The sequence below is a fragment of the Theropithecus gelada genome, chromosome X (assembly GCF_003255815.1).
Source record: "Theropithecus gelada isolate Dixy chromosome X, Tgel_1.0, whole genome shotgun sequence".
NCBI lineage: Eukaryota > Metazoa > Chordata > Mammalia > Primates > Cercopithecidae > Theropithecus > Theropithecus gelada.
In genome coordinates this window covers 15,108,369-15,130,572 of record NC_037689.1, presented here as the reverse complement: position 1 = coordinate 15,130,572, position 22,204 = coordinate 15,108,369, and the positions used below count along the sequence as shown (strand labels likewise).

General features: G+C 41.6%; 1 protein-coding gene across 1 annotated transcript in view; it reads right to left on the bottom strand.

Moving 5' to 3' along the window:
• Nucleotides 1–22,204, bottom strand: part of EFHC2 (EF-hand domain containing 2) — a 196,412-nt gene that overhangs the window by 1,116 nt on the left and 173,092 nt on the right. Inside the window, exon 14 of the mRNA XM_025371637.1 lies at nucleotides 14,478–14,583. Coding sequence (XP_025227422.1) covers nucleotides 14,478–14,583 — 106 coding nt within the window. The remainder of the gene's footprint in view (nucleotides 1–14,477; nucleotides 14,584–22,204) is intronic.

The window sequence follows — 22,204 nt, the reverse complement described above, 5'->3', positions numbered from 1 at the left end:
AAGTGCTGGAATTACAGGCGTGAACTGCCACCTAAAGAACCCAATTTTTAAAATACAAACTGGTAGCTATACTGGCTGCTTGGTTACTGTTTCTTCCGTAAACAATGAAAAGAACACTGGATCACTCACAGTGTGATCTTGCAGATAAGCCACTTTGTGTGTGTGTGTGTGTGTGTGTATACATATACACACACAGATGCACATTTTATATAATATGTAAATATGTGTGTATATACACACACACACAAACTTTTTGAATATGCTGCAATGGTTAATTAATATCAACAGGAGGCAAAGTCCATATATATGCCTGCTTATATTTCTACTGTCAAGGTTAAAATATGACTGTCAAGGTTAATTGTTGTATATAAGAGGTTCTATATCTTTACTAGTGTTACATTAGCATCGAGAATCGCAAGGTGTCACAGAAACATAGGTAAAGGCTCAATAATTTGATGTAATGGAATTTTGGAAGCAAGCTGAGTAAGTGGTGTTTCAGTTGCACCTTATGGGATGAAAAACAGTTCAGCAGAGGGTTTAGGGTCGTGAAGGGTGTTCCAGGCATAGGGACCAGTGTAAGCAAAGGCCTGGAGACCTAAAATCTATTTTCAAGAAAGGGTGAGTAGCCCAGTGTGGTATGCGGCACATGGTGCAAAGTGGCAGGAGAGATGGTTAGAAGGAGAAGCTGGGGCCAAACTTCTGGCCTTCTGTGCTAGTTTCTACTTGAGGCTGTGGTTACGGGAAGTCACTGTAGGTCTTGGCCAGTGAAATGACAGAAATCTGATTAGAAACTGATTAGCTAACTTGCTGGATGTACAGACAATGAAATGAAGTAAGAAAATCAATCTGGAGGTGAGTGCAATAATACCGCTGAAAGATGACTGTGCCATAACCAGGGCAGCTGAAGTGGGCATGGAGGACAGGAGCTACCTCTGAGAGATGCTGCTGCAGGAGAACATGAAATAGCTAGAAGGGGATCAATTGAAATGGTGAAAAAAGAAAGGTGTAGTGCTATGGGTTGAGTTGTGTCCCCGCCCCCCCGCAAAAGAGGTATGTGAAGTCCTAATCCCTAGTACCTCAGAATGTGACCTTGTTTGGAAATAGGGTTTTTGTGGATGTGATTAGGTAAATTAAGATGAGGAAAATGAGATCATACTGGAGTAGGGTGGGCCCCTAATTCAATATGACTGGCCTCCCTATAAGAAGACAGCCAGGTAAAGACAGAGACACACAGGGGGAACATCAGGTGACCACAGAGGCAGAGATTAGAGTTTTGCAGCTGCAAACCAAGGAACACCAAAGACTGCCAGCAAACCATCAGAGTCTAGGAAGAGGCAGGGAAGGATTCCCACACAGGTTTCAGAGAAAGTGTGGCCCTGCTGACACCTAGATTTTGGACTGCTAGCCTCCAGAACTGTGGAAGAATAAATTTCTATTGTTTTAAGCAACTCAGTCTGTGGTACTTCGTGAGGGCATCACTAGGAAACTAATACAGGTAAGGATAGTTCTAAGAACTGTAAATTTAATAATAGTTGACAGTATCTGTTATTAGTTTCCTGGGGCTGTCATGACAAAGTACCACAAAGGAAGTGGCTTAAAGCAACAGCAACTTATTCTTTCACAGTTCAGAAGGCCAGAAGTCCAAAACCAAGGTGTTGGCAGCATTGGATCTTTCTGGAGGCTTTCAGGGAGAATTTATTCCATGCCTCCCTCCTGGCTTCTGGTGGTGGCTGGCAGTCATGCCTTGGCTTGTAGGCATATCACTCCAGCGTCTGCCTCCAACTTCACATGGTGTTCTCTGTGTATACCAATATGTCTTCATGCGGCTTTCTTATAAAGTCACCAATCACTGCATTTAGGGTCCACTCTAATCCAGCATAACTTCATTTTAATTAATTTCATCTGCAAAGACTATATCCAAATAAGGTCACATTCTGAGGCTTGGGGTAGACATGACTTTTGGAGGGGACAATATTCAACCCAGTGTAATATCATAAGGAAAGCAGGAAGAGTTTTAAAACATTTTTTAGTGGGAAAACAAGGCTCAGAGGGAAATTCTAAGTTCAGTTGTGGGCACTTTTTCTTTCTTTCTTTTTTATTTATTTATTTATTAATTATTATTATTATACTTTAAGTTCTAGGGTACATGTGCATAACGTGCAGGTTTGTTACATATGTATACTTGTGTCATGTTGCTGTGCTGCACCCATCAACTCGTCAGCACCCATCAACTCATCATTTACATCAGGTATAACTCCCAATGCAATCCCTCCCCCCTCCCCTCTCCCCATGATAGGCCCCGGTGTGTGATGTTCCCCTTCCCGAGTCCAAGTGATCTCATTGTTCAGTTCCCACCTATGAGTGAGAACATGTGGTGTTTGGTTTTCTGTTCTTGTGATAGTTTGCTAAGAATGTGGGCACTTTTTCTTTCAGGTGTCCATGGGACATCAAGGTGAAGATTCTGGTAAACATCTGTAAATATGGTTATATATAGCACAGAGCTAGAATCCAGAACTGTGCAAAGATATAGAAGTCACTGGAATATGAGTGACATGTAAAACTATGACAATTGACAACACTGTCATAGAATCAGACAATAACTAAGTACCAGCATCTCTGACTCAGGTATAAAACCTTAATTTAAGAGATGATTTATGATGATGATAAACTAGTTGCAGATTTGTGCAGGGTTATAGATAGGACTCTTGTAATTACCTAGTAGTAATAGGAATAACAATACATTTATTGGATATTTACTACATGGCTGATACTCTTTTAAGTGTTTTACATGTATTAAGTTATTTAATCATCACAGAAACCCCTTAAGAGATAAGTATTATGAGGATAATCTATTTACAGAAAAAGAAACTGAGACACAGAAGGATTAAATAGATTGTCTCAAGTCAAACCTCCAGTCAGTGGAGAAGCCTGGATTATAATAACCTGGGCAGTGGAGCTGCAGAACTATGCTCATCTGCGGGGCAACCCTCCAGAGCTGAGAAGGATCTATTCAGAAGCAGCTGGCTTTCATCCTACACAGCTACATTTGGTCCTCACACTTCCAACAAGAAAAGTTAAGTACAAAACAAGGCAGTTCTTGAAGTGACACTACTCTTCTCTCTCAAGGATGCTGCCTCTCAGAAGTTGAGCCCAAACCACCAACTGGCAGTATGAAGAGCGAAATGACCATTCAGATGGCTGATGGCTAAACCCACTCCTAAGGGGTGTTTTGTGCCAACTCATACCACATGGAAGTTGGTAAAATGTCCTTTCTTACACCAAAAAGTAGTAAACCATTACATACACACACACACACACACACACACAACAATACATTTTAATCAATGAAGGCTAAGATCAATAGTCATTCAACTCCACTATTTAACATGCCCTCAAAAATTTCATTACAAAACTTACAGCAATATTTGCTCTTAAGTGATGCTTGTAAATTTAATCTCATTATAGAGAAATAGTACAAATATATGCCTTCAGAAATCACCATCCTCTAATAGGTCTTTTAAATAAAAGTTTTCAACACAGAAATAATGCATTATGTAACTTATATAAATATGATGAAATTATTCAGGGACTGGATCCTCTTATGAAACAGGTCAGGACTAGAAGATTCTGCCTCATAGCTTATGAGTTAGCAAAAGTGGTTTTGTTTTTGTATTTTTGGAGCAAGGAATTGTGATTTCAATGCTGACAATAAAGAGAAAATAATAGAACTCACAATGCAATCATGAGAACTCAAGAATTTGGAGATGAGATCAAATTTGTTAGCAACTTGGGCACAATGAAACTCAAGTAAATATCCATGAGATTTGGTATTAAGGATAATTTAAGATGAAAAGATAACAGTAGTCCATTTCTTTAAATCCTGACCACTTTAAACCCCATGACTCGCACAAAGCTCTCCTGACTACTCCGGCCCCATTGTGCTCTTTCTTTCGAATCAATGTCACTTCCCTTGATTATTTTTCCTTTTGTCACTCTTCCTTAGGTTCCAGGTGGGAGTGACTTTCTGTCCAAATACTTCATAAATGCCACAAGCACATTAGCAGTGCTGTGGGTCCATCTATTGCCAACCCCCATTTCAGGGAGATTTTCACACCTACTGGCTTAAAATGGACTAATGGAATCAAATTTGGGACCAAAGGAAGGTTAGGAAACAGGAGAGGTTTCCAAGGCTCAGGGGATGGGGTGAGGGGCATCAATAAAGTAGAGGGAAAGGCACTTTCTTCATAATTTTGTCTATAATTGGATCTACTTAAGGAATCTCATGGCTAGCCCCTTGGTAAAATGAAGACATTTTTGGTAACATAAGAAATCCACATACTACCACTGCCTAATTGTACTTTCTAATAAATCTGCAAATGTTCCAAATATTGTAGAATCTTTATGAAAATCTGGGCAGTGAGTTAAAATACTGTCTTCATTGACTTTTTATTAACCCTACACTATGCAATGCAAAGAAAACTCATACATATGGCTTTCCCAGCAGTGCATATCAGTTTTAAGTGGGAATAACTGTGCGGTACTTTTACAACAGGAGGAGTCATCCACAGAAGTTGATCCTGCCCATTCTGGGTGAGAACAAGCTTACTTGCATCTCTGTAAAGCAGATTCCCCTGGCAGTGCAGGTTTGGAATTTGGGATTTTAACTGTCTACGTGTAGCAGGCTCTGCCAGCACCCCTTCCTATCTCCTCATCCTTTCCACTCTGGAGCACACCAACCTGACTTCCAACGGCCAGCACCTGCGTTCCTTTGCCCTAGGGCTTCTCTTTGGCCTCTGAGGCTTGCTTTGGCTGCCCCTGTGGCAAGCCACAAGTGCCAGGGAATTATTTCCTTTGCTCCACTTCAAGAGCAGCCCTCAAACAATGACTGATGGGAGTTGATGGATGAATACCGCGGCTCCCTTGCACTTTGGGTGAGATGACTCTGAAGTATCAATGTTTCCCAGTTGCATTAAGCTCTAATCATTAGGTCAGGTGTGGGGGCTCACACCTGCAACTCCACCATTTGGGAGGCTGAGGTGGGAGATCACTTAAAGCCAGGACTTCTGAACAAGCCTGTTCAACACAGTGAGACCCTGTCTCTACAAAAGAAAAAAAAAAAAAGCAGGGTGTGGTGGTGTGGGCCTGTAGTCCCAGCTGCTTGGGAGGCTGAGGTAGGAGGACTGCTTGAGCCCAGGAGTTTAAGGCTGCAGTGAGCCATGATCGCGCCACTACACTCCACCCTGGGTGACAGAGTGAGACCCTGTCCCAAAACAAAACAAAACCTTCAATCGTCTACATCATCTACATTTGTAACTGGTTTGTTAATATGCCTTTAGTAGCTCCTTCCCTTCCCTTTCTCACTCTCCCACTCCCTTACTAGTGTTTTCACTTCTCCCCCCAAAATGATTTACACTTAAATCTTTGTTTCCAAGTCTGCTTCTAGAGGAAGTCAGATGTAGATTCTATGCAATTTTGCATTTATCAAAATTAAGAATATGTCTAAGAAAGCCACAGCACAGCTTGAAACAAAGCAACTTCCTGGCAAACTGGATGAATCCAGAGTCTCCAAGTGACTTCCAGATAACTCAAAAGACAGCACTCAAATCTCAGAACAAAATCTGATGTAATCTGGAGCATAAACAATACATGCCACGTAGTGTTTTCTGGAAGAAGGAAGAACTATGAAATGCAGAGTGGAATTCAATGATACAAAAATCAGGATTCTAAAATGTCTGGGAATCATTGTCTCCAAGAAGGCCCTATGACATCTTCCAAGCTGGCTGTCACTCGAGGCACTTAAGATGTCAAACCAGTTGGCAATAAATTACTCGTTCATCAGTGGTGAAAAAATGTAGCTGCCGATCTGTAAAATCGCACACCCTTGAAATGGGAAGCAAAGATGGCACTGGATGAAAACCCAGTAAACAGCAGCTGCCCAGTGAGAATAGCAAAGCTGTGTGTGAGCTAATGGGCCCTAGATTTATTTGCTTTGACATTTTTAAAAGGAAATTTAATTGGATTATGTCTCCTTCTTGTTTAAAATTTTCTACTGTAATACTGGCCACCAGATGCATGAGGGGAAAGATCGGGAGCCAATTAAATTCCATGCTTCACTGAAACAAGGTTATTTTTATTCCTCCCAAATGCAAGGCAGATAGAGTCATGTTAGTGATTTCACCATGTTACTCCCCTCTACTCACTAGGAAAAGGATGTTTCTATGAGAAAGATCTATAAATGTATGGAAAAGGCCAGTGGTGTATACAGTATTAAAATTGTGATTTTCTTAGATTTTCTCCCTTCAAATAAAGTTAACATGGCTTTAGAAATAATCTAATTAGTTTGACAAAATCATAAAAGCAATTAAATTTTAAGCAAATCAAATTGAAATAAATTTGGGGAAAGGATTTTGCGAATATTTCTTGAGATAATCAAGAGCATTCTGATAACATAAGGAAAAGCTCATATATAAAGCCAGAAGATTAGCTTATATTTCTATACATTTCTGTCTTTACAGCAATGCCAATATTTCATGATTGTTTCCCCTTTCTCTAGACAAAGCTTCAACAGAGTTGTCATCTGTATGTGAGTTGTAGCTAAAAGACAGGTGTAGTTTCTAAACAGAAAACCTTTCCTTGGAAGTGCAAGGCAATGTAAAGTTTTCAGGGAGATGTGGATTTTTGAGCTTCAATGACAGGCTTATGTGTACAATTCAAGTGGACATCACCGGATGCTGTAGATGAAAGTGGATTTCAGGAGTATCCTTTCCTACTAGGTTATTGCTCTGTGTTAGGTCAACAGTATGTGTTTGCCAGTTATTTTTTAAGTCTAAGAGGAATGGTTAACAACCTTTTATTTTGACTGTTATATTCAACCACAAATATTAGAAATAACTTTACTTATGTAAAAAATTGGCACCAGTCCCTGACTATATAATCCTCACCTTTAGGGATATCTCTGAACCTCAGCTTCCTATCTATAAATTGGGGATAATACTTATTCTTGCAAGATTGTTGGGACAACAAAATGTCACAGGTTATTCCATGCTCTAAATACCAAAAGGAGAATCTCAACAAGGTGGGTGTCCAAAGACGTTTCCCAAGGTGTACCCAACTGCCCCCTACTTCCTGATGCCAAGGCCCTATATCATCCTATTGTGAAAGAGAGCGCTTTCGAGCTGACTGCTAATGTTTTTTTTCACAGTGACGATGTTCATAAAATGAAGCCATATCCAATTTTTCTCAGAAATGTCAAAAGATAAGACGCCAGTCACACAGTGTAAGTTATAAAGTTTATATGAGAACCGATTTAGTGTTATTTTTTAAAACGTGACTTCTGAGATTAACCAGACAGGCTCTAAACAGTGGGACCTATTCTGCCAGTTTTACAGCTACCATCTGTGAGCAAACACAATAGAATGGAAATGGGGTCTCCAGGCCATGACAGCGCCAGGGCAACATGCTGAGACCATAGATAGTCACATAATGGAGTGAGAGTTAAATTACAGCCCCATGGCTCACCATGGGCTGCTGAGGGGCCAGGCAGAGGGATAAGCAAGGGAGTCCAATGAGAATCCAGGCTACAAGCCATTGGCTACAGGCCATAGCCAACAGTCATGATGGATGACAGCTTACATCCAACCATGTAGGAAAAACCTGTCACCAAAGGGCAGTAGGACTAATCAAAGCTAGACTAGCTATACTATAGTACTCTTTAAATTCTCCTTGTTTGTGGTTGACCCCAATTCTTACTAGCTGAGGCCACCTGACAAGCACATGTAGGGGAGCCACCTCTGAGTCCAGGAAACTGGTCCTCAAATCCAGCAGACCAAGCCCCAGAAGTAGTTAGTGTAGACCTAGCTTTTATCCTGGCTGTGGGGCTTGTTCTGAGCTCAAGGCTTTATTCTGATAACAAACAGATTGTGCTGGGTCAGTCTCCATTTGCCCCTCAAGATCCATTCTTTGCCCTTTTCACTCTGCTTTCTGCCCTGGGAGACCGACTCTGTGGATTGCATCACTCCTCAAGCTTCCTTGCTCTCTGGCTTCTGGGTGGGTTCAGCCAATGTGAAGCAGCATCAGGAGATCAGAAAACAGGATAAGCAAGAGGTCAGAGTATGGATTTTACTTCCCTTCACCCTGTTCCCTCCATGCCAGGCCATGGTTTGGGAGTGGCTATAGTGGCTACACTACTCTACCTGCTGCTATCGTCCAGCTCCTCTGCTGGGCTCTAATAACACCAGTCCCCCAGTCCCTCCCTGCTTCTCCTGTTCTTGCTAGTCCCTGAGTGCTCCACCCTCCCCCACGTCCCCGCCCGCTTGGTTCCCTTAACCCTACCCACCCCATCAACAGTCCCTTTATCAAATCCATCTCCAGGATCCCTTTGAGTATGCTGCGTCTTTCCTGCTGTAACCTCACGGGTTTAGGGACTTAGCCAGCTCTGTCCCCTTGGCAGGGTGAAAGCTTGGTCTGAGCCTGCTGAGTGGCTTCCTCTGATTGCCGAATGGTGCTAACTTCAAGATTCCCCATCACTACGCTCACTGTTTTGGAGGGATGCCCTGCTAGAACTCCCTTCCAATCTCAAGTCTTGTGGACCAGACCACACCCCTACTCAGCCTGTGGTTGGCTGAATCCTGTGGTCTTGTTCCTGGTTTCTGGCCTCTCCCTTCTCACCCCATGATGGTTAGTCACACTAGACTGGGAAGGTGTCCCAAATTTCCACCCATAACATCCATCCTATCCATTCATGCTGATGCAGACAGAATTAGAGTTGAATCTAGTACTGAGGCCTACTCAGCTTTCATCAGCCAATAAGTTTCTTTTTATTTCTCAGTAAGATTCCCAGTCCAGAAATGAGATCCTGCTGATGACAATATTCAGCCCAGGAGTAAAAATATCCAGGTTCCAGGTGGTGGCTGTACTGGTAACTTCTACAGAGCTCTCTATAACACCTCTGAAACTTTAACCTGAGCCAGCCTGTCGGGCTCATATACTGGAGGAAGGGTGCAGCTTCCCAACTCTGGGGCCTCCATTTAAGCCTTGCTTCCACATAGGAGCTCAGCCTGCCATTCCTTGTTCTCTAAAGACCTTTGGTCTCATCACTTCACACTCAGGGCTGGGGTGCCTTCACAACCTGATGGATCTTACCCTGAAGCCCTACATGTGACTGGCTATGGAAGACTCCTCAAATGTTGGCAATCCCCAAAGTCATAACTGGGAGGTTTTCTCTGCCCAGTTGCGCCCCCAGGACCTACACATCTGGTCTGACTCCACCACGGTCTCTTATAGCATAACCACTCTCCTCTCAGTTCCCTACTATGAATAGAAGATTAGGAAATAACCAGGGAACCAGCTGGGGAGGAGGCTGTCACACTGCCAGGCTCTCAGTTGATACCAAGTAAAGTCAACAGGGGCTTCAAGAGTAGTTGGTTGCCAAGCTGTGATATACTATCCAGAATCCCCTTGAGGAGGGATTTGGTGGCCCAGCTGCTGGGAGTCCCCTTCATGGATTTCCTGAGCTACAAACATGTCTTGGCTGCAAAGAGCCACGCTGCACAAAGTCATATCTCTTCTTGAACCAACCCACCGGGACAAAGGCCAGGCCATTCTGGCCCAACTCAGGACAACGCTGAAAAGACATGCTAACTCCAGAGCTCCCTATGGGTTGGCCAAGGCTATCTTTGGGCTTGTATCACAGTTCAACTTCTCCCTCTGCCCACTCTTCTTCTTTTCCCCCACCTTTCATGGGAGATGATCCCAAGGACACTCCCAAATAAATATCCTACACATTAGACTCCATCTGCTTCCTGGAGAACCCCACCTGTGACAAACTCTGACCCAGCAGTTATTCAACATTATTAACAACATGTGAGCACACTTACATGGGTCAGTAGATATTATACTTTTTGCTCCTGTATTCTACTGAATAAACTATTCAACATTGTGCTCAACCCCTTCATGCTAAATATTTTCACATGAGATTATAGACTCACTGGTAATATTCCCAAGCTATTTTATGTCTTTATGAAATAATAACAAGCTTATCAGTACCAGAGTGCTTCAAACTCTTTGGAATCTAGTTAAGTTCTCATTGTTGGTGAAATTGATCAGGTACCATTTTATATCTATTTTCTTTTCTTTTTAAGTGGCTGAAAAAGAATAGTCCTTTCTGAATGCCTCCTGCAGACTGAAATACTTCTAGGCTTTATCAGCAGAATTGATGAGGCCCTATGAGTAAAGTTCTCACCATAAATGAATTGCAATTAGAAGAACCTAGTGCTGAAGCCCAAGCTGTTTCTGATGTGACATTCCTGGCCTAGAACCATTCTCTTGCCATTAAGAATAGAATCTCCCATCTTAACCTTGGCAGGGACTGCCCAGCCCCCTGACTTGAGGAAAGTAAGACATCTCCATTTTACAAAAAATAATAGCATCCAACACTTAAGCCCTTACTATGGCAGAGGTATTGTGATAAGTGACTTGTGTATATTGACTTCCTTAATCCTCACAACCCTAATGGAAGTACTATTCTTATCACCATTTTTGAGATGGGAAAACCTGAAAGGTTGAGTAATTTGTAAAAAGTCACCCAGTTAGTTGATCATAGAGCTAAGGATTTGAACCAGGGTCCCTGTGATTGGAGACCTTCTGTTCTACATTGCCTCTCAAAAGCATCTGAGGTCCAGGGCTCGATACCTATCCCGGTTGACAGAGTTGAAAAGTGATGAAACTGGGGAGAGGTGATTAAAGGCAGAGTGGATCTTTGGCCATCCCATGCGGTGACTTCTCTTCTAGTGTGTATGGTGATCTTTTTGTGGGTCATGAAATCAATTTAATGGGTCATGAACAACATTCAAAAGAGAGGAGAAAAAGAGGTGGTGGGTAATGACAAAAAGGAAAAGAAAAGAAAGGAAGAGAGAAAGGAAAAAAGAAAAGACTGTATCATACTGCACCACATGTAGTCAGAACAGTATTAATCCATGAAATCTTAGATTCCGTTATATATGTGCATGCTGTGTTGTTATGAAAAAAGTATCTTTCTTACTGTAGGTTGTAGTACAAAAAGATGATTGGATCTCATTCAAACTCAATAGTCATCAGGAAAATAAAATTTAAAGTAGTAAGTCGTAAGTAGTAAGGTATGTTTTCAGAGGCAAAATAAAAAACAACCTGGATGCCTGTCAATAAAGAGCAGATTAATAGAGCCAGGCGCGGTGGCTCATGCCTGTAATCCCAGCACTTTGGGAGGCCGAGGCGGGCGAATCACAAGGTCAGGAGTTCAAGACCAGCCTGGCCAACATGGTAAAAACCTGTCTCTACTAAAAATACAAAAAAATTAGCCAGGCATGGTGGCGTGTGCTTACAGTCCCAGCAACTCAGGAAGCTGAGGCTGGAGAATCGCTTGAACCTGGGAGGTGGAGGTTGCAGCGTGCCAAGATCACGCCAGCTTGGGCAACAGAGTGAGACTTCGTCTCAAAAAAAAAAAAGAAAAAAAAAGAGATTAATAAATTATTATATATTCACACTACAGCTATTAAGAATGGTTTAGGTCTATACATATTAAACTAGGGAAATTTTCCATGATTAAGAAAGAAAAGCATACTCCAGATAAATGCATGTGGTATAAACATATTTTCACACAATACATGATGAAATAAAACCCCCAACACAGAGGTAAACATTTGGGTGGTGGACTGAGTGGAATGGAAGAGGAAAGAGAGAAGTAGAAAGTAAGGAAAAGAATGACAAAGGATTATAGCAAAAATAGGTATGTCCTATATATTATTCAGGGTCTCACGGGAAATGGAGGACATATGCAAACTGTGGAAATTGAGAAGAGTTTAATAAAGTGACTAGTTACAAAGTTGTGGGAAGTGTTTAGGAAAACCAACAGGGGATAATCCCCTGGGTTTACAACAGCAGGGAGCCATTACTACCGCCTGAGGCTGAAGGGGCACATGAAGGTGGTCACCAGAGCCTAGAGTGGCCAGCCATATGCAAAGAGCCTCTAGACAAGTGCTGTGGACTTTGAAGGAGGAGGCCGTCAATCTGCTGTGACTGGCAGGGAGGAAGAAGATTGCTCTCTCCTTTCACCCTCTACTCTCCTGCTGGTGCATCCCACTGGTCAACCCAACTGGAGGCCAGAGGGCTAGGGGACCCACTCATGTGGCCTACAAAGGTCAGCTGCCAAGGACTGGCCTGGGCAGGGTCAGAGCACGGTAAAGGGCTCTGGAGAGCAGTCCTAAAGGGACATAGGGATGCAGTCAATACAGACTACTAGAACATTCAATGAAAAGGTAGAAGAATATAAATCCCATCTACCATGTTTCTATTTGCATGTAAAAATTAAATATTCACATGGATAAGAATGAAAGGGTTATCAGGGCAAATGACAGTACTGATTTGTTTTTGTGATAGTATTTCAGATTTGGGTTAATCCAATCCAGTATCTTCAAAAATAATTATATTTGAAGGACAGTTTTCTTTTTTATTCTTTGCAGCAAGAGACCTGAGTTAAAATTCTGACGCTGCCTTACATTGCTGTTTATCTAACTTCCTCATCTCTAAACTGGGAATAATAAAAGTACCTAAGATTGCTAAGAGGATTAAATAAGCTAAGTGATTTTGAGATCTTAGAACAGTAGTTGGCACACAGTAAATGCTTTAAGTGTTTGCCGTTATTTATGGGGACAACAGGACAAGAGCCTCCATGGCCAGGCGTAGTGGCTCACATCTGTAATCCCAGCACTTTGGGAGGCCAAGGCGGGTGGACCACTTGAGGTCGGGAGTTCGAGACCAGCCTGGCCAACATGGTGAAATCCTGTCTCTACCAAAAATACAAAAATTAGCTGGGTGTGGTGGCACATGCCTGTAATCCCAGCTGTTCGGGAGGCTGAGGCAGGAGAATCGTTTGAACCCGGGAGGTGAAGATTGTGGTGAGCTGAGATCGCACCACTGCACTCCAGTCTGGGTGACAGAGTGAGACTCCATCTCCAGTCCACCTACCATCCAGCCAAAGCAAGTTCTGTGTAAAGGGCACTCTTGATCATGTTGCTGTCTTCCTTGAAGTTAGTCAGTGGTCTCCAGACCTCACAGGACAATATTCAAATGTTACCCATGCAGGTATCTCAGCTTCATCCTTTTCACCTCTTTCCCATGTGCCTTTGCTCTGGCCACACCAGTTCCTCCTGGTTCTGTACAAGTACCATGCTGTCCCATGTCCAGAGAATTCTGTTGGAAATGCTTTTTCCAGACCATGTCACTTTCCTACCTTGCTAACTCTTACTACTCATCATTGAAATTTCAAATGTCACCTCCCCTGAAAATACTTCCTGTTCCCCCCAGTCTGTTTAGAAGCAGCTACCTCCTCATCCCACAGAATCCCATGCAGGCTGTATCACGCCACACTCCAAATCATGAGGGTACCAATTCCCGCATCAGTAGTGGGCCCCTCAAAGGTAGCAATGACAATTTTTGTCTCTGGACCCTAGCCTACAGCAGAGAACCTGATGAGAGTCGATACTTAATCCTGATTTGTCTGGGGATTACATTCATAAATGAACAAGATAAGTAACTTAACTGACCCAAAGTCATTCAGCTAAGTAGGTGGCAGGGCCAAAATTCAAACCCAGCTCTGTCTGACTCCAAAGGCTACTACTTTCCCCCAACCATCTGGAAGTTCTATGGCTGCCCTTGGAGTAGCTGCATGCCTGAGGGAATTCCCAGGGGCACTAGACCAGCTCCAGCCAGAATGAGCTGGTCAGCAGAGACCGGGAGAAATAAATGCCTCCTTTCTGGGAGTATCAACCACATGACATTTGCTTTATCAAGGGACTTTCCCAAGAAAATCAATTTCTGGAGCATGTTAAAATACAAACAAACCACCACCCACCCACCCACTTCTTAAAGACAATTGGTCCAAAGAGATCTTAGAGAATTCAGACAATTCCACAATGTTGAGAGCACCATCTGATCACGTGAACTTTGTTTTCCCTAACCAAGCATTTTTCTATGGAATTTTGATTTTAAATTTGGCTCCACCGTGAAATGTGCATCCCCATATTCTATTGTTTCACCCATGGCAAACCTGGGTGCACAGTCACGGATACCCTAGGGATTCTTGCCATAGGCACCATTTGAGATTTGCTCTTGTGGCTTATGATGATGTTACCAGAATCCCTTGATAACAGTGTTTATATCTATTTATAACTGTAACCTATTATCCTATTTTCCATATAATTGGATGCGACCGAGATTAAAAAAAAATTCAGCTGCATAAGAAAAGTCATGCTTTTACAGAGCAGATGTTTGCTCAGCATGGAAAGTAAATTAGCCTTTAACACAAATACCCAGAAACACATAAGCACTCTTTCCAAAAGCACTGGTGTTAATATTTTATGATGAAAAATAATTTAAAGATAAAGGATATTAAACATGCAAGGGAAGTAACCATAGATGGTTTTTAAAATAAGTGTTCATTTTACCTCTTTAAGGCATGATGCTGGTTGCAATTCAGGCACTGGATTCTTTCTCCAGTTCAGGGCAGAGAAAAATGACTTATAATCTATTTGTTTTTCACTGTCTTCAAACCTGAAAATATAATTATAATATATAATTTGACTCAATCTGTCGAATTCAAGACCAAAATGTCAGTTTCAATTTTTATCATAAAAACATAAAACCATATATGCTTCAATATCGGAGATTTTTCTTATTTCTTACAATTTCTTATTGCTTCTGACCCTCCAGAATGTAAATTCTTTGAGCAGGGATCTTGCCTATCTAATTCATCAAAATATCCCCAACAACAAGATCAGTGCTGGCACTTAGTAGGTGTTCAATAAATACTTGTTGCAGTTGCCACAGAATCTGCTCATTCAGTGACTAAGACTATAGTGATATTTTGTTAAAAATATTTAAAAGTCCTTTTAGTTTAATGGTTGATATTATATGTCAGCAAAATAGAATGTCCTTATATTTCTTAAATTGTATACCTTTTAAATCTTTAAGGTAAGCTAGATTCATTTGTCTACCGGTATATTTTTTGAAAAAATAAAAGGCATCTTTGTCATGTATTATGTAGCCATTAAAAGGGGTTATTTAGATCCAAATTTGCTATCATATAAATTTGTTCTTGATACACTGTTGAGCAGAAAGGAGGCTGTAAAACAGTATGTAGAGTTATGATCCCACTTTAGGTTTATACTACTATTAAAAAACAGAAAAAGTATGGTAGCAATAGACTTACGTATTAAGAACAGATATCTCTGGGAAGAGAGATTCTGATTTTTGCTTTTTCTTTAGACTTTTGTGTATCATCTGACTTGTTTTAAGTTTATAATCAGAAAAACTTCAGCCCATTTTCATTTTGAAAACAAATTAACAAATGATTATTCTGTACCATAAAAATACAGGTCAAAAATTACGAATCTCTTTGACTACTATTTCCTAATTATGGACATTGGCTAAAATTCTTCCTTAACCATAATAGAGTTTTGGCCATGAAGATACAGTAATTTCAACACAATTGCTACAATGACCAAAACACAAAATACTTCTTAGTGTAATGCCTCAATGCCACCCATCCTAAATTTGATCATGTTCTGCCAGTTTTTAAGGCTGATTATCATGTAACACCAGTTTTTGAAGGAAAATACAAAGTACAAAGTGGTCACTAGACATTGTTCCAGGCACCCTATTCCAGGCTCCTGCCCTTAAAATATACTCCTAATCAGTCCAAAGATTTTTCTCTTTTCTTCTCAAAGTACTAAAAAATTAATAGCTTATATTTATAAACTAATAAAAATTAGCAGCAATAAATTAAATGTTACAAGCTGAAGTCACATAGCCTCATCAATCTAAACAAAATGGAATAAACAAAGTGACCAGAAGAGGGGAAAGGGGAATTCTGTAATTCTTTTGTGTACATTTTCTTTGGCCAAGGATTCTAAGCTGCAATTCCAATATGCTGCCCCCTACCCACTGTTTACCCTTTAAATTGTGGCTCACTAGTCAGTCCAACTCCTTTAAAGGACATACTCTGTTTATGGAAATATTTATAGCCAAAATGTAGGACCATTATTTCTTTTATTTGTGTATGTTTTGGGGGAAGAATGAAAACTCAGTTAAAGATGTCTCATAATAAACTTTTTTTTTTTTTTTTTTTTTTTTAGCACAGAGCCTTGAAAGAAAGTATTTCCTAATATTCCGAGTAGGAGCTAAGGTCAAAGAATGAGATCATGTAGGACCTTTGGCTTTTATGCTGAGGAAAACTAAGAGCCACTGGAGCATATTATACAGAAAGGTTATGAGACCTTCAATGTTCTGAATGTCTGTGTCCCCTCAAAATTCATATAATGAGACCGCATCAATGTGATGATATTAGGAGTTGGGGCTTTAGGAAAGGTGATTAGATAGTGAGGGCTCTGCCCTCATGATGAGATTAGTGCCCTTATATTAATTAAAGAGACCCCAGAGAGCACTCTTGCCCCTTCTGCCATGTAATCCTTTAAGGATTCAGAGGGAAGGCATTGTCTATGAACCAGGAAGTGGGCCCTCATCAGCCCCAAATCTGTTGTCATCTTGGTCTTGGGCATCCCAGCCATGAGAGCTCTGAGCAATGAATTTCTGTTGTTTATAAGCCACCTAGTTTATGGTATTGTTGTAGCAATCCGAACAGACTAAGAAGGGACTTGTGATATTTTTAAAAGATCACTCTGACTGATATATTCAGAGTTGAACACAGAGGGCAAGGCAGAAGTGGCAAGGACAGTTAGAAGTCCCTTGCAGGGATCCAGATGAGAGAAAATGGCAGTTTAGATGAGGGCAGTGGCACATGGAAGGCAGTGAGGAGTGGGCAATTCTGAATATACTTTGAATGTGGGATTCCTAAAAGACTATATATATATATAAAGAGAGAGAGGGAAAAAGAGAGAGTATTCAGGATGACTCCAACGCCTCTGCTTGAATAACTGGAGCAATGGAGCTGCCCTAACTAAGATGAGAAAGACTGCAGGGGCTGCAGGTTGGAAAGATCATGAGCTCAGTTTTGTTTATGCCGCATTTGGATGGAAAGTGAGAAAGTGGGGCTATGAGTCTGAAGCTCAAGGAAGTAGTCCATTTGAAGATATAAATGTGGGAGTCGTTAGCCATATAGAATGTATTTAAAGTCATAAAATTGGGAGACTTGAGGAGATCATCAATAACATAAGTTCTTCTGTCTGTTCTTAAAGTACAGAATTTGTCAGTAAATTCCCATTACAACAATTATAAGAGGCACTTACTCAATCTTAGGGGTTTCAGAAGTATAGTATCCCAGTAATCTGGGAACCAGTCAAAGACTACCAAATAAATCTGGGATCACATCAGACTTCACTCCTCATATACAATCCACTAAGCAGTCCTGTGGGTTCTACCACTGTAGCATATAACAAGTCTATCTATTTCTCTGCATCTCTTTTACCACTCCCTAATTCCAAGCCACTATTGTCTCTCATCTGGATTATAGCAATAACTTCCTGTCTTGGTCTTGCTACTTCTACTCTTACCTTGCTGCAGACCATCCTCCACCACAGTGCTCTTTCTAAAACACAGATCAGATTAATCACTTTCTTGCTTGCAATCCTCCAGTGGCTTCCCAGTCCACTTAGAACACAAGCTAAACTCCTTATCAGGGTTTATAAGACCCAACTTAATCTGGCTGCTGATGGCCTCTCTGATTACATCTCCTCACTTGAAAACTCTCTCTGTTTACAATGTTTCAGGTAAACTAGCCTTCTTCTAGTTCCCTGATCATGCCAAGATTGCTGGGAGAAATGCAAGGCATTTGCACTTCTGGTCCCTTTGTCTGGAAAGTCCCATTTCAAATGTTGCTTCCTTAGAAAGTCCTCCTGAAGTTCCTCTTATCTGAGTCCCTATGCCTGAATTTGCATTTGCCCTAGATGATGGCACTGGAACTTACTGGAAAATTTCTGGAAGTCACCACAGGAAGTCCTATTATTAGACTTTGTTACCACTAACTCTGATACTTACCTGTTACCTCATAACACCCAGTCTTCCTTCCTGCCCAGTTCATATGTCAGACTCAAAACATTGAACCATTTATCCATTTAGGGGGACATTTGAGAATAATATTTAGGAATCAAATGATATTCAGGAAGGTCCACTGAATAAAAGTATACATAGCTCAGAAATAATGTCTAAATTTTTTTGAGAAAAAATGCTTGAACGAGTTCATCTTTCCAAAATCCCAGAGCCAGGCCTAAAGGAAGAGTTGTGGTAATGTGGTAAAATACTCCAAGCTTTTCTTTTCAGTTCTGTCTTAGAGGATCTCAGTGTGTGTGGGAATCCCCCCAAGAGGCACAAGGGAGAAAAGAACAAAGGATATTTCAATCAAAAGGAATAAAACTAGCTCATGTTTCTTGGAAGACTTCTTTGCTCTTGGGAAGTAGATAGAGTTGCAGTAAATCATGATGAATCAATCACAAATATTTCTCTCCCTTTTCCCCCAAATCCTACCAAAATGACCAAAAAATAATAAAAATAGGTTATAACCCACAATGACAAAGAGAATTGGAAAAAAGACAATGGTAGAGAAGAGACGTCAAACTCTTTTCAAGATGAAAAGTAAACAGAGGATTGGTAAATAACTTGGCAGAGCTGAGGAAGAGAAGCTGAACCCTAAATGTCCCTGTCAGTGGGGAGAGGGCACTCAGAGTCCAGTTGATTTGGCCCACAAAATTCCTGGGAGACTGAGTGACTGCTGACTCCAGGTGCCAATAAAGGGAGGGATACGGTGTGGCACCGAAAACACGGATTGTTTGAAAGCCTGAAGAAAGCGGGTGATGGGTGCAGTGGCTCACGCCTGTAATCCCAGCACTTTGGGAGGCCAAGGCGGGCGGATCACGAGGTCAGGAGATCGAGACCATCCTGGCTAACACGGAGGAAACCCCATCTCTACTAAAAATACAAAAAATTAGCTGGGCGTGGTGGCGGGCGCCTGTAGTCCCAGCTACTCAGGAGGCTGAGGCAGGAGAAGGGCGTGAACCCGGGAGGTGGAGCTTGCAGTGAGCCAAGATCCGGCCACTGCACTCCAGCCTGGGCGACAGAGCGAGACTCTGTCTCAAAAGAAACAAAAAAAAAGCCTGAAGAAAGCAAGAGCAACTGAACCGCCAAGTATCTTCTTCCATACTATGCTCCTCCCTGTAGAGAGCAGAGGCTTGTTCGCCAGAGAAATTCAATGAAAGAAGCTCCAGTTTGGGGAGAGGAGGCAAAATGGATTGCAGAAGACGGGGGCGGTCAGGTGCCTTCCTTCCCCTTTTCTGTTCCTAGAATACCAGTGGCCATGCTTAAACTCTCCCTTTCCCCCATCACACCCTCGCTCCTGTCTTTGCAGGAGAAGGTAGGATTCTTCTTTCCATACTCTGAATGGTTAAAAAGAAATCTCCAGATTCCAGCTTCTAGGGATTCTCTAATAAAATGAAGCCTCAGGAGTTGACTGGGCAGTGAAATCCATTAATCAACAAACCCCTTCCCCCGACCAAAGCATCCAACATTAAAGACAGAGAAGCCAAAACAGCAACAGAAAAAAAAACAAAAAAAAAACCAACAAAAAAAAACCGGGAACCAACGGCAATTCAGGGAACAGAGGGAAAGATGTGAGATATGAGGATGTATTACATTCCTGAAAAAAGAACAGAAGACTACAAGAAAGGAATATCTGGATGAAAAACGTGCTCTTGGAATTAAAAATATTAATATGATAGTAAAAGATGCAGTAGAAGGGCTGGAATATAAACTTAAGCAAATCCCTTAGTAAATGCATCCTAATGAAAAAGAAAATCTAGGAAAGAAAATATCCAAATTCGAGAGATCTAAAATCTTTCTACTTATTATTTATTTATTTATTTATTTATTTTTCATACAGAGTCTTGCTCTGTTGCTAAGGCTGGAGTGCAGTGGCACGATTATAGCTTACTGCAGCCTCGATCTCCCAGGCTTAAGTGATCCTCCAGCTTCAGTCTACTGGGTAACTGCAACTACAGGCACGCACCACCATGCCTGGCTAATTTTTTTATTTTTATTTTTGTAGAGACAGAGTCTCACTATGTTGCCAGGCTGGCCGAGAACTCCTGAGCTCAAGTCTCTTCCTGCCTCGGCCTCCCAAAGTGCTGGGATTACAGGTGTGAGCCACCACACTTGGCCTTAAAATCTTAGCAATAGGAGTTCTCATAATAGAGAATAAATTATTAAATAATTAATAGAAAATTTCTCAGAACCAAAGGACAGCGACTCCAAACTAGAAGAGCCTATAGGGTGTTAAGCACAATGAATCCATATATAGTTACACACACACACACTCTCTCTCTCTCTCTCATCATGAACTTCCAGAATACCAGGAATAAAGAGAAGATCCTAAGAGCATTCCAAAAGAATAAATAGCAATGGAAATCAATATTAAGCTAAATTTTCAGTCACTATAACAGGAAGTTAGCAGACAGTATCTGCAAATGATCAATTATGGTATCATGTGCAGTGCACTCAATATGTACATGCTATTTTAAATAGCAGAAGCAGCTAGAAGTGCTGAAAGTGGCTCCTTCTTGTGAATGGGTCTAGGGGGTGGAGAAGAATGTGGCCAGAGATTGCTGTTGTTGAAATAAGCTTTTTAGAATGATTTGATAATTTTTGACTATCAACATATGTCAGTTTGATACGAATAAAATTTTAAGGAGTGTAAAAACAGATGAGAGACTCTGAGACATGATTTTCCAGGGAGTAGACATGTAAAAGTCAGATGTGGAAAGAAAGAAGTGCTACTAGTCGGGAGTATATTCAGGAGGAATGAGTCTCTCAGTTTTCCTCCCTGCGCCAAAATTCTGCCCGTAGCCTCCTGGGCCACTGACGTAAGGTGATTTTTCATGCCATCATTTGCTATATAACATGCACTCTAATATACACCCTGCTTGCTAGATGAGGTTGTAAGGAGAGAATCAGGACATAAGGAAGATCTCCAGTCCTAACAATAGTATAGGTCAGAGGAGGAGGAGGAGGCAGGGGAAGCAGTTCAGAGAAAGGTCTGAATATTACAGGAGTGAGAACAAATCAGTCAGTCAGTGACTACAGTTACCCCTGAAGGTTATCTCCCCAAGTCCGCCATCATGGAGGGAGGCCTCCCTCTGTCTCATGGCTAGAAGCATCATTTACCAAATCCTAGCCATCCTTTCAAAATAATCTGGAAAAGCCTATGAATCGTATAGAAGATAAATCTCCTTATTTCATGGCCATGCTGTGCTTTCCATAAAAAACGTGGTCCCAATTCTCCACCTGAGTCCCCTGCTTCACTCCTCTCCAAACGACATTGGCTCTTGTTAAAACTCTGATCCATGGTCAAAGGACAAAGATTTGCCACTCTGGAGGAAATTCTTTTCAAAAGGCTTTGAAGGCAATTCCAAAGAAGAACTTTCTATGGCCACATTGTTGGAATCAGTGTGCAGCCTTCCAGGGTGACTGCCCTAAAGGGCAGCACTAATTCTGGCTTTGAAGTGTTTCTACGCTTGTTAAAAAGTCAGCCTTCTTACTTTCAAGTCCTAGCTCACAGTGTGAAAGTGTTTTCCTAAAACCTCCATAAATTCTTCTTTCCCTTTGATACTCGCGAATCCACCATTTTCTCCACTACACAAACTCAGAGACATGTTTGTGGAAAAAGGGGGAGGGAAGGCAATTCCTCTGGTTCCTTTCTAGATAATACGACTCCTCGAACATGCTTCCTGATGTCTTGCTAGGTGGGAGTTCTTAGAACTGAGTCTGATGTGACGTTTGACTGATGTTCATACTCCCCCTCCCCAAAATGATAAATGGCTTGACAACCACAGAAGCCATCCATCTCCTTGCTATGGGGAATAATCCTGAGCTGCTCTATTTCCACCCTTGGTAGAGGTAAAAGGCTCAGTGGCAGCTGTATTTTGCTGAAGAGGAGCCTTCTTCTCCTCTATTGCAAAGGTCACCCTATCATTTAGGGGAATGATCTGGAAGGGAGAGAAGATGGTGAAGATCCATTTTTGACTCAGTTGTATTTGGTTTCAGTCCATTACCCAACAAACCCAGGGGTGCATCCTGAAACACCTGGTAAAAGTCATCAAGGCCAGACATTTGAGAAGAGGTGGAGCTCTGGGCCCCTGCGTCAAGTTGCCAACAAGTAACTCTGGTTATC